This window comes from Mugil cephalus, chromosome 15 (assembly GCF_022458985.1).
Source record: "Mugil cephalus isolate CIBA_MC_2020 chromosome 15, CIBA_Mcephalus_1.1, whole genome shotgun sequence".
In the NCBI taxonomy this organism is placed as follows: Eukaryota; Metazoa; Chordata; class Actinopteri; order Mugiliformes; family Mugilidae; genus Mugil; species Mugil cephalus.
Genome location: NC_061784.1, coordinates 12,228,856 through 12,242,916, shown reverse-complemented (window position 1 = coordinate 12,242,916; position 14,061 = coordinate 12,228,856). Strand labels below are relative to the sequence as shown.

At 38.8% G+C, this 14,061-nt stretch overlaps 2 protein-coding genes across 3 annotated transcripts; both read right to left on the bottom strand.

Moving 5' to 3' along the window:
* Window positions 1-460: 460 nt before the first annotated feature.
* Window positions 461-9,730, bottom strand: LOC125021716 (protein NipSnap homolog 2-like). Its single transcript, XM_047607867.1, has 10 exons — window positions 9,575-9,730; window positions 6,110-6,237; window positions 5,946-5,991; window positions 5,759-5,853; window positions 4,884-4,954; window positions 3,444-3,584; window positions 3,297-3,328; window positions 2,323-2,417; window positions 1,726-1,809; window positions 461-1,633 (listed from the first exon to the last, which is right to left on the bottom strand). Exons 1-10 carry the CDS (start codon window positions 9,664-9,666, stop codon window positions 1,569-1,571), a joined length of 849 nt encoding a protein of 282 aa, XP_047463823.1. The 5' UTR covers window positions 9,667-9,730; the 3' UTR covers window positions 461-1,568.
* A 416-nt stretch (window positions 9,731-10,146) lies between these two features.
* Window positions 10,147-12,356, bottom strand: mrps17 (mitochondrial ribosomal protein S17). Of its 2 annotated transcripts, none has more exons than XM_047607021.1 (3): window positions 12,227-12,356; window positions 11,113-11,256; window positions 10,147-10,671 (listed from the first exon to the last, which is right to left on the bottom strand). In XM_047607021.1, the coding sequence occupies exons 2-3, from the start codon at window positions 11,233-11,235 to the stop codon at window positions 10,360-10,362; spliced, it is 435 nt and encodes a 144-aa protein (XP_047462977.1). In that variant the 5' UTR covers window positions 11,236-11,256; window positions 12,227-12,356; the 3' UTR covers window positions 10,147-10,359. The 2 variants fall into 2 exon arrangements, with proteins under 2 accessions (XP_047462977.1, XP_047462976.1); XM_047607020.1 differs by having other exon boundaries at window positions 12,231-12,347.
* Between the last annotated feature and the right edge of the window lie 1,705 nt (window positions 12,357-14,061).

Sequence of the window (14,061 nt, the reverse complement as noted above, 5' to 3'; positions counted from 1 at the left end):
TAGGCTTTGGACAAATCTACCTTCTGCATACACTTGCTGTTTTGTGAAAATCAGAAAAAAACACAGCTAAAATGATCGGCTTGTTTAATAGCACACTCAATTTTCATTATTAAAATCCAGCCGTTTTATTCCAATAAAAGGGGTTGTAAGATTTCCCACATCCACTGAAGGCAGCATAGGTCACACCCTAGAGATGTCTAAATGAAGGTAGACTAGGATTAGATGAGACTAACATGAAATTGTCAAACTAGTTTAGTGTTTTAAATTGTGTAAACTTAATCTCTGCAAGGACTTGTATCTCGACTCACCTAATATTGTGTAATGGAATATTGTTGTAATGTTTCATATTTATTTTAGCACAAAATTCCTTATATTTTTCTTTCTTTCTTTATTTTTTTGTCATGGTGGTTGGATGCAGAACCAGAATCAATAAATGACACACAATAACAAGTCAAAGAGATGCTTTCATCATAACTTTAATTAAATATGTACATCTAATCTTATTAAAGCACTGCATTTTACATTTACCACACTGAGATGTTACTCAAGAGGTTGATCAAGATTTCATGAGATCCCATGTGTTCACTGAGAGAGAGAGACGGAAACTCTGGTCAATAAGCCCACCGTGTGTATCTACAATCCGGTCACCTAAAAAACATTAATCGCAGATGGAGCACACAATCACATAGGTCGCATTAGTCAGAGTATGACGCGTTGTACTGTAAATACTGATTACTTAAGCTGAAAAATTAAAAATATTTTTTCTTTAATCCCAATGTCCACCTCTCCACAGCTGGAAGGGCCAGGTGTTGATGTCGGAGAAAGATTTTGAATTGCATGGTCAGTTTAACGGAAGAAACGAATGCACAAAAAAAGCACAATTTGGGAATAAAAAGGTCTGACACTCTGTGGTGTGTTTGTGAACTCGGGTGCATCTGTTTAACGCTGCTGTGGATATGAGTCCTGTTATCCGGTTGACTGATTTCAAAATAAATTACTGGTTAACACAATCATCAGGCTGGATTAAAGCCATGTAAACATTTTTCTGGAGGAGTGGGCACATGATGAATTTTTACCGAATATAGACCACTGTTTAATATAAAACACTGACATATAATCTGCACTTTTCTCTCTGTGAAACTGAACTCAACCTGCAACATTTATTATTTAAAGTTACTTTAGTGCAACAGGGCGTACGAGTTACAGTATATTACATTTTCTTCCGATTTTAAGACATTTTCAGCTGCGGTGACCGGCAGACACAAATCAGATCTTTTAATAGAGAACCGACAGTGAGGAGGAGGTGGAGTGTGCAGTCTACTCTCTACACAAACACACCACATTAATGGATCAGTAACACATCAACTGTCATAACAGGTGATGACAAAAAAAAAAAAAAAAAAAGGAGGGTGCATGCAGTAAAAGAGCAAAGAAAATGCCAAAAGAACCAAAACGCAGAAACAGATTTATGTTACGTCGACAGCCCTGGCAGTGCACACTCTGACTGTTGGTTACACTCTCTGCACATCAGTGTAATCGTTGCAGTGGTTGGTGAGAGTTTTTCACAATTACTGCAGGGGCGAAGACTTCATGGGAATCATTATACTTGACTCCATGCGCTGAATAAGAGGGACTGTGGGATGAGAAATGAAAAGGAGCCTCAGGAGTAGATTTAACACGGACAAATGATGTCATCATCGACACCAGGAGCAAACTGAGAATTACCTGTGTGATACACAACCTCGTCCCAGCCTTCGCGCTGCCAGGCTGCATCTCTGATGATTTTTCTTGACTGCAGATCTTTATAAGCTGTAAGAAAATATATACGTGTGCACACGACTGTTGGTTTAAAAGAGCTACATATAGTTTTAACTCAGATCCACACAGTTACACGTGAAGCCCTGAGTCGCTTGCATTAAATTATACAGCACACTATCGGGAAATCTACGGAAGCCCTAAGCGGCCATGCATTCACACATATTATTTCTTCCGTTTTCCCGTGATGATGAGTTAATTTCCTCTGTTTTCTAGAGATATCGAGATCTCCAGAAACTTAATCGTTAACAGACAAACATTAAAGCACAAAACAATTACATTAGGCTATTATTTTACTACATTACAGCGTTAAGGGCATCCATCAGTCAGCACGGCGGAACTGTCTTGAATTAAAACAGAGGAAATTAACTCATTATCAAGGGAAAACGGGAAAAAAAATAATATGTGAACGCATGGCCGCTTAGGGATTCCATAGAAAGCATACGCAGATTAAGTATATCATCATTATCATTCTTTATAAATGATCAGTTCATTCATCTTGCTCACCCCATAAGTGGTGAACTGTGTAGAGGCTCCCAATCTGAGAGAAAAAACCTCCCACCGCCTCCTGGTTCTGCTGGCGGATCTCAATAGCGCGAGCCCTGCAGAGCACCAAAGATGTGAAAGAATAAATAAATAAATGAATAAAAGCAGCTCGTTATGAACAGGTTGCACCAATTTCTTTTAGGCTCAAATGACACAGACATTCACCAATATCCCAATAATTCCTATTGCAACGTCACTATTGTTTTCATCCTCCCAGCATGTTTGGTTTTATTTCATTAACAGGCAAATTTACCACCATTCATCAGTTTAATTAGAGACGTACTGCGAGGTCCATATGTGTTTTGACAAGGACACTTTTTTTTTTTGTGATTGAAGTTGATTACTAAACTATATTATAAGTTGTAGTCATTCATAGACTTCTATCTCTCTGATGGATTTATTTATGATATATTAATATACAATATAATAATATATAAATATATATTTATATATTTTTGTGGTTTAAGGACGATTTGCTTCGCTTGCAACAAACTCATATCGTGGATTCACGCAAACAGATTTTAAATACAATCAACTCAAAGCCTCATTAATGAAACACTAATGCAAATAATTATTCCACAGCTTCTAAATTATTTTGCACTTTAACACCGTTCTTATTATACAACTTGAATATGTTTTAGTAAACAGCTAAAATCATAAAAAAAATACGTGTCAATGTATGAATGAAGAATATTCGGACCTAACTGCACATTTTATATTAAAACACTTCAAATAGGTTAATTATGCTTGAAATTCACAAATCACATGTTTCTGGTCATGCTCAGGAGTCATGCATAAATTGTGTGTCTAAAAAATACCGTAGACTCAAATTCATCTGCAACAATCTGCAAAACCAATAAAATAGTAGTGAGGACATTGTCTCTACAGCAGCTCTACAGTTATAACAGAAATGAGAGGGAGCTTGTGAGCCTTACCAGTAATTTCCCCACTCGATCATCGTCCCTGGCTGAAAAAAAAAAAAAAATTGAAGATGGGGAGTCAGTAATCCGACTGTTCACTACAGTAACACAGATAAAACAAAAGGAGGATACAGGTGAATGTACAGTGAACAGGACAGTTACCCTAAGCTGGTAGGATCGAAGCTCATAGATGTTGGGTCCTTGACGAGGGACGGGTTCGTTCCAGAAACTGAACTCCAGCAGCAGCTGGTTCCTCCGAGACAGAAGCATCTTCCCCCTCTCGTTCCTGTAGTCCATAAACGTCTACAGCAGGGACAGACAAGAGTAACACAGTCCTCAGTAAATCTGGTTTCAGCCACAGAAATGTTTAAACTCTAGACTGGTTCCAGATGATTTCAGTGCATTAACAATAAGAAGTTATAATAAGAGCTGTATTAATATTACTGTCTGATATAGATATAGAGCCTATTTATTCCCTCTGGCATAAATGTAAGTAACTTAAGTACAAACTCAAAATAGTAATATTCAGAAATAAAAATAAACATTAAAAAACCCTGCTGGTGTTCATCCACGTGGACAAGAAACCTACAATAGTTTTAAATATATTTGCAGTTTAAAGATATTTTAGTCTGAGCTAGGAGTGGCACAGACTATTCAACTAATGTGTCTGACAACTGCACTGCTGTGCCAAGACACTTTAGGCATTAACGCGACTAGTCACCGATCATGTGACAACAACAACACAGACGACTCTGAGAAGACAGGAGGAGTCCAGCAGGTTGTTGCAGAAAACTAGACGTTTTTCCTCAAGCGTGTGGAAATACTTCACTAAAGATGAAGCCCGTTCTACCCTCACATGCAGAATACGTAAGTCAGTCCTGAAACAACAACAAAAGTACTTCTGCAATGCACAGTCACCTGAAAAGGCATCTGCTAACGCTACAACCTGAAAGGCGTCAAATTAAAAACCACGGACAATCTAGGTGCAGCCGCTCCACCTCAACAGGCCAGTCCAGACACCGGTTTCTCCAGACTCACAATAAACCGTACGCAGTAAAGACTTTGATACAGAGTATTTCTCAAGAGATTATGATGTCAGTAAAGTTGTATTTTTACCTTTTGAATCATCACTTTATCATATTATCCTCTTAGCAATCTGTGGGAAATGTTGTCAGAATTAGCATATGAATTGTTGAGTTATGGCCATAAATATGATTGATGATTTATGAGGTTCCAGGTCACCGTTGAGTTTTTGTGCCAAATCTGAAGAAACTCCTTCAAGGTTTTCCTCACATATCTTGCTCACAAGAATGGGCCACAAATATGGAAAGATGGATAACAAGAAAACACGATGCTCAAGAAGAGACTCATTTTATACTTCTTAACACGTTCACACACAACATCAATAATCAGAAACAGATTTAAATTTATGTGAAATATTTGGCAACATAGTTACACACGCCAAACATGTGGAAAACTGCAGATAAAAGAGACGAGATGCATCGATGGAAGGATTATGTAATTTGAGTGGTGCACTGACACAAACACTGTGTCGCAGGTCACGATCAACCAACAAGCCAAACTCATCAGAGCAGCCGTTACCTTGTTTTGCCTGAGCTTGTTCATGACTTCAGTGAGAGCTGGGTTACCTCCCCGATATCTCCACAAGTGAACTGGAACAGAAGCAGAAGGATAACAAGGAAACCAAGGATAATGCAGCGCTCAGATTTTCAGACTTCTCTTCATCAACACTGCCAACACCACCCCCGTGTAAAGGAGACTTAGTGATTAGAACGAAATGGAAACGAGCCAGGAGTGTAAGACAGCTGCAGTTATAATTACTTAAAATGTAACTAAAATATACTAAAATATATGGTTTGTGTTACGGAGGAGGAGAACAAATGTCAAATATAAATCCACAGGAAACACTCTTGAAAACTCATTCTATTCTCCATAATCAGCAGCCAAGTGAATCTGATTCAATCAACTTCAACTTTAAAAGATTTTAAATCAGAAAATAAAACACATTTTACAATATTTAACTGATACATGTGTCTTAAACAGTTGACCTTAATCAGAAGTTCAAATGATTATGAATGTAACTTAGAAGACCATGAACTAACCTTTCCACTTCTAAAAAGGGAGTTTAGTTTCATTAGGATGCCTGATTGAATTACTTGTGTTTAACAGGCAGTTTATAGTTCTGCGTTTAGTGGACGCAGAGGCCACAGTGACAGCGCAAATACCTACGCACCACATCTGACATGCACCTCCCTTGAAATGTAACTGTGCCGCAGTGACAATTATTTTCAAATTGATTGTTTTGGACTCATAAGGAATCAAGAAGGTTAACCAAGGAGGTTCGGAGACAGCCATTGGCTATGTGCATAGCTTAATACGTCCACATCCCACAGTACCTTAAATTAGAGTCAAGTCTGTGACTATTGCAGCACTTTCTTTACGGTGCAGGCTCTTACCTGCCTGATCCTGCTCTCCGTACCACGTGTTCCAGGTGCCCACAAGCTCACAGGGATACTCGGGGTCAGCATGAATGGATGGCAAAACGTCCTCACTGAAGACAGACACACAAACGTGTTAAAAATATTTCAGCTTATAAAAGCAATGTATCTGAATTAAGTTCATTAAGGAACGGGGTCCTCTCACCAAAGTTCAATGTAAGCATCGAGGCACTCAGGCTTGACATTGTGAACTGTAGGAAATAAACAAAACATGAGGAGATAATACGTATTTCAACAGACTAATGAAAGGACTTTTCACAGAAAAGGGAATATATTTCAATGCAGTGGTGAGTCGCAAACAATACATACACTGTATCTTGTACAGGTTGTTGTCTTCCTTCTTGGCGAGCAGATGGGAGTGGGCGTCTTTTCTTGGGGTGACCTTTCTAACAAACAGAGATTTGAACCAACTCTCGTCATTGACAGCCGAAAGGTTCCTGCAAAGAAGCAGAGGCAGGAGATTAGTAGAGCATTTTTATATGACACAAAGCAACAATTAACCGACAAGAAAAAGAAAACAAGAAGAAAAATGGCCCAACAATGTTTGTGTGTATTTAGACCCGTGTGAACTTTATGGGTTTGTCCTGTAACATTGTCTTTTTTACTGTCCTAGCATACTTTCGTTGTTAATTATTTTTTATTCACTGCAACATCCCTTTGTGGAGATAGATAGATTTGCAATAAAACATTATTCCATATTTACAGTACTGCTATCTGTGCATATATCTTAAAAAAAAGAAGACAAATTTGCCAATACACTTAGGATTTTTGTCCTTATTAATATCAACCTCAAAAATCCAGAATCGCTCAGGATGTATTTCCTGATTATCTCTTTAACATAAAGAACAGAGTTAGGATCAGTATAAATTAAACTTACTTGAATTCTTAAGACTGAGGTCTTATTTCAATTGGCACTAAACGATGTCTCAGTCAACCTTTTAACAGTCCTGCACCAAATCTTAGCTTCAGAAAGGTTATATTATTCATGGTATTGTTTAAATTTACAAGAGGGCTATTGACTCAACTGCATTTTCATATTGCAGTACTATCATGAACTGAACATTATAAGAGTCACGAAGGTGTATTTAGACTGTCATGAGTGAACCTACTATTTTGACAGGTGATTGTACACATCTGGACGACCAAACTTCTTCACTGGAGCCCCAGCTCAGAGCCCATAATACTCTTAAACTTAGAGTTATCATGTGTAGTCACCAGTAACAACGTACAGTTTTTATATACAGTGTACATTTACTGTACAGTTAAAAGTTCCACTTGTAGTTTCTGTATACAGTGGGGGAAATAAGTATTTGATCCCCTGCTGAATTTGTAAGTTTGCCCACTTCCATAGAAATGATCAGACTCTGGTTTTTATGGTTGTTTACTGGTTATGGGTATAGACAGAATATCAGTCGAAAATGCATAAAAAACACACAATCTAAAAGTTATAAATTGTTATGTATTTTATTAAGGGAAATAAGTATTTGATCCCCAACAATTCACTTAGAATTCAGGCTCCTACAGATTGGCTGGTGCGCATGTGGCACACAGCTGTGCTCAGTCAACTAATTACCAAAACTCCTGATCTTAACTCGTCATGTATATAAAGCACACCTGCTCTAAGAATCAGTTTCTTACATTCCAACTTCTACAGCACCATGGGCAAGACCAAAGAGCTGTCAAAAGATGTCAGGGACAAGATTGTAGACCTGCACAAGGCTGGTATAGGTTACAAAACCATCAGCAAAAGGCTTGGTGAGAAGGTGACAATTGGTGCCATTATTCGCAAGTGGAAGACCCATAAAAGGACCATCAACTGTCCTCGGTCTGGAGCTCCCCGCAAAATCTCGCCTCATGGAGTGAAGATGATGATGAGAAAGGTGAGGGAGCAGCCTAAAACAACACGGCAGGAGCTTGTTAATGATCTGGAAGCAGTTGGGACCTCCGTCACCAAGAAAACAGTTGGCAACACACTGCGCCGTTATGGATTGAACTCTTGCAGTGCCCGCAAGGTCCCCCTGCTCAAGAAGGCACATGTACAGGCCCGCCTTAAGTTTGCCAGTGAACATCTAAATGACTCAGAGAAGGCTTGGGAGAAAGTGCTGTGGTCTGACGAAACCAAAGTTGAGCTATTTGGCATTAACTCGACCCGCCGTGTTTGGAGGATGAAAAAACGTGAGTATGACCCAAAGAACACCATACCCATGGTTAAGCATGGAGGTGGAAACATCATGTTTTGGGGCTGTTTTTCAGCAAAGGGTACAGGGCAACTTCACCGCATTATGGGGCCAATGAATGCAGCCATGTACTGTAACATCTTGGACAAAAACCTTCTTTCCTCAGCAAGAACACTGAAGATGCCTCGTGGGTGGGTTTTCCAACATGACAATGACCCAAAACATACTGCCAGGACAACAAAGGAGTGGCTCAAGAAGAAGCATATTAAGGTCATGGAGTGGCCTAGTCAGTCTCCAGACCTTAACCCGATCGAAAACCTGTGGAGGGAGCTGAAGCTCCGAGTTTCCAAGAGGCAGCCAAGAAACTTGAAGGATTTAGAGACTGTCTGTAAAGATGAATGGGCCAAAATCCCTCCTGCGCTGTGTGCAAACCTGGTGACCAACTACAAGAAACGTCTCATCGCTGTGCTTGCCAACAAAGGTTTCTCTACAAAGTACTGACTTGTGTTGTGCTTGGGGATCAAATACTTATTTCCCTTAATAAAATACATAACAATTTATAACTTTTAGATTGTGTGTTTTTTATGCATTTTCGACTGATATTCTGTCTATACCCATAACCAGTAAACAACCATAAAAACCAGAGTCTGATCATTTCTATGGAAGTGGGCAAACTTACAAATTCAGCAGGGGATCAAATACTTATTTCCCCCACTGTATCTCCTCATTGCTGATTGCAGATGTTGTAGAGTAGTTGCAGGTGGAGTAGTTATTAAGTTTGTCTTGTCAGCATATATGTAGCACAATAGGACGAGGAGAAACAGTATTTCACACTTCTGTATGTTTTTACTAACGTATTGTAGATGTGACACAACAGTACAAAACTTGAATGTAAGCTGTGCATACTGCACATAACCTGAAGATTAGTCCCCGTGCACCTGTAATTGGCCTCCCCACATGCACAGTATTAAGCTTAGTGGTATTTAACCTAATACAAAAATGCCAACAAGCACTCTCTGCACTGCTGACTGTTGTTTGTCAGGAATCAGTGCACCTGTTTTCCTTCTACAACAACATTAAAACACACTGCGTTGTTGCTCAGTTGTGTGTTCATATCAGCATGTTAGCGGCATATGCGTTTTGTTGTCACAGCCTGACACCTGCAGCTACAAGATAACAGCATGTCTCCAATCACAACAACTACTCCTGGGCTGCGATTCGCTGCTTGTTGACCTTGAAGTTGAATTCAGCTATAAGAAACTCTGCGGTGATTTTTAACTATTTCCTATCACGACACCCTTAAATGCACGTATAAAAAATGTAAAATTGCGCAATGACAACTGCAGACACAAGTTGCACCCCACATTTAGTAGTTGGGGGGGGATAATCTGTAATTAGCAGATAGTTAGCAACTTTATAGCTAAGTGGCTACTGCTAACTACCTTACGTACAGACGTAAACGTTATAAACGTCCTTATCTTAGCTTAGCCACTTAGCATCCCGGACTTTGTCATTGGCGTCAACTTTATGAAACTACGCACATTTTAACAAACAATTATTCGTCCGCGTTTTGCAGATGACACCTGCCATCACTAACCTTTGAGTTGCGATGACTGGCCCGTTCACCTGGAGCCCGATTTTGGTCTGTTTCAGACCTTTGCCCAGCCTCTGAAGGACTCGGGTCGCCATGTTTCCCCGAAAGCTGTTGTCAAGCTGAGGCAGCCGCAGTCAGAGTCTGTCCAGGAGGAGCTGACGTTACTCTCTCATTAACTTCATTAACCGGAGTCAGAAACGATTAATTAAAACACAACCATAACCTTTACCGCAGAGCAGACTTTTGACTTTTATGGGAGGTTTTTATGAACTTCTCGTGGATTTCTAGGTTTGAATCCTCCAGATTTTAACTAAACTCAAATAAAACAGACATTGCCCGGTAATAATGTTATATGTTCATTAAGTGCACTGAACTATACACAACACATGCAGTTTATTCACTATAGTCATACTAAGTTAATTACATCCGATTCTCATACTCATAATAGCAGGTTACAGTGTGGGCCAGTAACTATACTATTAAGATCTATTTCTTTGACTTTCTTTGACAGCATGTTGCCTTTTAAACATATATCTCTGATAGTAAAAAGACATTGGAACCATGCATTTGTGAAATTACGTTTTTACCACTGTTTGTTTTATTGTAAATTCTTCTGAAATGCATCTTGAATTCAAACTACCACAGTAGGTAACAGGGCAATATATTTCAGCTCTCCATCCAAATATACTGCACAACAAAATCTAAAGATATATCAACATAAACACATGAAAAAGAAACATTGGAGTCGCACTGAAGCTAACATTATTCCATGGAAGAACAGTTTTCTATCATGACGTTTGTGCTGGCGGGGAATCAGCTGTGCTGGTGGTGGCAGAGATGTTGAGCTCCTGAAGTCTTTCAGATAATGTTGACTCCTGTTCAAGAGGAACGTCAGTCAGAGGCTCCACAAACGCAGTTCCTGCAACTCTCTTCCCCGTCAGCGGGTCGACCACCCGACCAACTTTATACACTATCTCTACCAGTTCATGCTTCACATGTTTGGCTCTGGGCTCAGTCAGAGCCTTGAGAAGGACTATATCTCCCATGGTGCACTGTTGCAAAGCATCATGGGCAAAGTAGGTCTTCCTCTTGTTGTAGTACTGTGGGGACAGAAAATTGCAGATTATTAATATCATAATAAATTCATCTTAATGCATAGAGTGATGTAATGAATATATTAAATATGACTACAACTAGATTTACAGCAATTAAATACACTATCAGCTTCCTACATTATTACGACAAGAAGCTAATTTGTCATAATCTCAACAGCTAATTTTTTTGTTTTTGTTTCTCAAATAACTACAAATGCATATCATAAGTTGCTAAAACACAAGAGCTGCTAGACCACAAGCCAAATAAAACTAGCACCAATTATTTCTATTTTAAACTAGACATTAAAATATTAATGAACTTTTCGTGTGTGTGATGCTTTAAATTTAAAAGCAAAATGTGAAAACATCAGTAACGTGTTTTTAATTCAGAAGTCTACATTATTTTCTTAGGCATCAGCAACGACTGAACACGGTTAAAGGGTTCACCTTCAGCAGGTACGGGTCCAGCACCAGCCTGGTGACTCTCACTTTGGCAGTTTTTTGCATCTTGGTACCTATGACTCTGCCGATGATCCATTTGGCATGGACTGAGGCATGTTTGACTGACATCTTGCAAGGACTTACTCAATCCTGTAGTAGAGAACATATAAACACAATTTGATATTGGCCTTAAGTTTAACCAATATGTCATAATAACTTCCTCTGTGACTCTCTAGCACAGATGGGAAGTAACTAAGTACAAAAGAAATGATCAACGAATGCATTGTTTCATTAATGGCAATAAAACAACATTTTTACGTTTTCCTTAACCCTTTGACTTCCACTCTAAGAAATACAATTAATCACAATAAATATCATTCATTTTTAATCTATATTAATAGCATGCACTGCAAACTGAGTATTTTGACATATCATTATTAAAATGTTCACACGATTGTACATATTCATACGATATTGAAGCTGTAGGATCTATATTTTCAAGTTATGGTCATCTGTTCAAAGTGCTATAGCTCAAAAAAGTATAAAAGCCACAACTTAGATATTTGTATACATAATGTGTTCACACATAAGTAAATGTATGTATTTACAAATTTAGTGACTAGCAATGGTTAGAAAACGGATACAAAATGAGAAATAAGTACATTTCAGAGTCTGTACTTTATTAATTTTACTTGACTTAAGGATTTAAATCAGTTCTATTTTTTTTTTTTTTTACACAACTTTTACTTGCACACAATGTGAATACGTTTGCCACCTCTGGGCTCTAGTGAAACGTGTTGACAGTCAACACTCTTAGCTAGCTTCAAATATACCACAATATAAATATATATTTAAATCTTTGCGCTGATAAATACACCAAGAGCATTCACCTGAGAGTTTAGCACGCCTATTTTCTATTTACACTGTCAGAATGTAACAAAGTAGGATGATATATGGCGAGAAACTGCGGCTACATACAGCAGCTAGCCTTGTAGCGGCTAACGTTAGCCACCACTTGACAACCGCGTTGCTTCAAAACAAGGAATTAAACTGTGAGACAGACTCATTTAACACCAACCAAGATTAATAGTAAAGCCATGATGTAAATAAATAGACTCACTGACACTAAGGCAAAGCAGCAACAATTTAGGAAGGTCAAGAATTCATCAGAGAGAGGACTCCTCCATGCTGATGACGTAACTACGGCGATCAACAAGGGACAAAGCGGAGCTGTAAACGCACAGTACAACCGCAGAGTACAACTAAGGGGCTGGTTGTACTCTGCGGTTAATATCTATGTGTGATTATTACCGTCTACTCTTGGGTGGGTATATATATATATACAGTTTGTTTGTTTGTTTTTTAATTGTGTCAACTGTAGCATTGTTATATTGTTATATTTTGGTGCTGAATTGCAAGTTTTTCTTTTAATTCAAGTCAGACTTGTTAAATCCCAAGTATGCTCTGTTAAAAATTATTTTGTTTATTTAAATGTTAAATAATCTCTTGCTAAAACATCAAAGTATTGAGACCAATGAGCTCCAGGGATTATGTCTTCTGTCCTGAGTAAATATTGGCTCCTACACATCAGTAGACTAACAGCCTAAATCATATTTGAATGTTTTTGGAAAACAAGAAAAAAAAAATATTTTTTTTGCAAGCACATTGGTATTTTTATTGATAACAACCAGCGCACTGACAGTAAGTGGCAACAGAGGACGACATGAGATCTGTCTTTTACACGAGAGCCACAAGATGGAGACAGAGAAACACGCCTTCCATGGAAGCAAAATCTCAAAAACACTGAACAAAGAGGAGGTGCAAAAAATGTCAGTCTAATAAAGAAAAACAAGTTTACAACATTATCAAAGCCCATTCAAACAATTAATAATCTGCTCATTTGACAGAAGAGAGAAGTTTTGTCCTGATACATGGTATAATCTCATTAGCTAAGAGAAGCTCTGTTTTCATAAATATGTCTCAGAGAATCTATGTTGTCACCTGAAACTAACTTGGCTGCAACTTCGCAGATTAATGCATGTATGTGTCACTGTGATACTGATGTCAATTAATGGTCTACATATAGGCAAAAAACTGTGTTCGAAGTTGTGTTAAGGCCCAATGGGGCTTTAAGATAAATGTCAATGTCAGCAGTGCTATTTTAACATGCTGATAATTTGGGAGGAACAATGTCTGCCTTGTTAACCATCTTAATCTAGGGATTTGCATGCTAAACTTTGGCGAAATGCCATTAAAGACAAAGAGCCACTGAGGAAGACGGGTTGTTGGTTTTGCAAACTGAACGTTTACTTTAGTTTATAGGTTTAAAATATACGGAGACGATGCACATTAATTTTTTTTTTTTTTTTGTCTGCATTTGTCTGCATAGTTGAACACCACAGGGTGTCAACATTATATGAGTTTGATGCAGTTATATTCTTGCAGCTGAAAGCTTTATTACTTCAGTGCGTGAGTGTGACCATCACCAGCCCTCCCTGAGAACTGTCCTGTTGATCTTTATTGAGTGTAGTGACCTTGTGTGGCAGGGAGGGCAGTGCTACACCTCAGTGGATAGAGGGGGGGGACAAAGGAAAGAAAAGATGTAGAAGGATGGACAGTGGAGGAGATACATGTGGTGCTAGTAGGAACTAGTGGAGTGCAGGGTTCTGTGCTTCCCAAGTCACCTCACTCAAGTATGACTGGGTACAGTCATCTCTGGAGAGATGAGAGAGTCCAGGGGGGGTAAGGGCGTCCCAATGGAAGGAGAGAAGTCTGCCATAGGGCACGTAGTGATAGAGTGAAAACAATAATCCAGCCCTTAATAGCCGGGACTCATCAATTCTTTTTGATGTGATCCAGCACGGGCTGGCAGGTGACAACACACATGCATGTGGGCATTCCCTAAATATGAGTGAGACCATTACCAGGGCCCAGAGTCAGGTCAGAAGCCCCAGC